This window comes from Geospiza fortis, unplaced genomic scaffold (assembly GCF_000277835.1).
Source record: "Geospiza fortis unplaced genomic scaffold, GeoFor_1.0 scaffold104, whole genome shotgun sequence".
In the NCBI taxonomy this organism is placed as follows: Eukaryota; Metazoa; Chordata; class Aves; order Passeriformes; family Thraupidae; genus Geospiza; species Geospiza fortis.
Genome location: NW_005054325.1, coordinates 621,867 through 622,548, shown reverse-complemented (window position 1 = coordinate 622,548; position 682 = coordinate 621,867). Strand labels below are relative to the sequence as shown.

General features: G+C 42.8%; 1 protein-coding gene across 1 annotated transcript in view; it reads left to right on the top strand.

Annotated features, from left to right (window-relative positions):
* Positions 1-407, top strand: part of LOC102045348 — a 24,718-nt gene extending 24,311 nt beyond the window's left edge. The window contains exon 15 of the mRNA XM_031056960.1: positions 221-407. Within this exon, the coding sequence (XP_030912820.1) occupies positions 221-374 (154 nt within the window). The 3' untranslated portion in view covers positions 375-407. The remainder of the gene's footprint in view (positions 1-220) is intronic.
* The last annotated feature ends 275 nt before the right edge of the window (positions 408-682 follow it).

Below are 682 nucleotides of genomic sequence, written 5' to 3'. Positions count from 1 at the left end.
TTTCAGCCACTTAAAATTCACACTTACTCATTTGGAGGATTTGTTGCATAAAACCCCACCAAGCTAGGCAGCACTTTGAACTCCTCTGAATATACTTGGGTCATGCAATTAGGTTTTGTTTTATTTTTAATTATTATTTTCCCTGACGGCCTGCAATACTGATGAAATACTGATGAGTGTGCTGTGAGTGACTAGTTCAGCTTTTCTTTTCCTCTCCTAGGGATCACCCCTTGTTAAAGCTGAAGAATGTTATAATAACTCCTCACATTGGAAGTGCCACCAAGAAGACGCGCTGGGTTATGATGGAGGAAATGGTAGAGAGCATAGAGGCAGGCCTCGCGGGTCTTCCTATCCCTCATGAGGTTCTGCCCTGAAGCAGCTTGCATTTAGGATTAATGCCATCAGTGCAGAAGCAGCAATTTGATCACTTTTCATGTAATTACTTCGTGTAATTTCGTGTTATGCAGATAAAATATATAAATCACGGGTTCAATTTATTTAATATCCAGCAGCAGTTCTGTGTGGAAAACTGCAGTGTTTTGTCTTGATCTTCAATGGAAAACTCCAGAGCACCGAGTCTTGCCTCAATGTTATTTACTTTCCGCGCATCCCCTTACAGCTGTCCGCCGATGCAGCAGCGAACTGAAGGACATGTAAATGGTGTCTTAGAGGGACCGCCCGG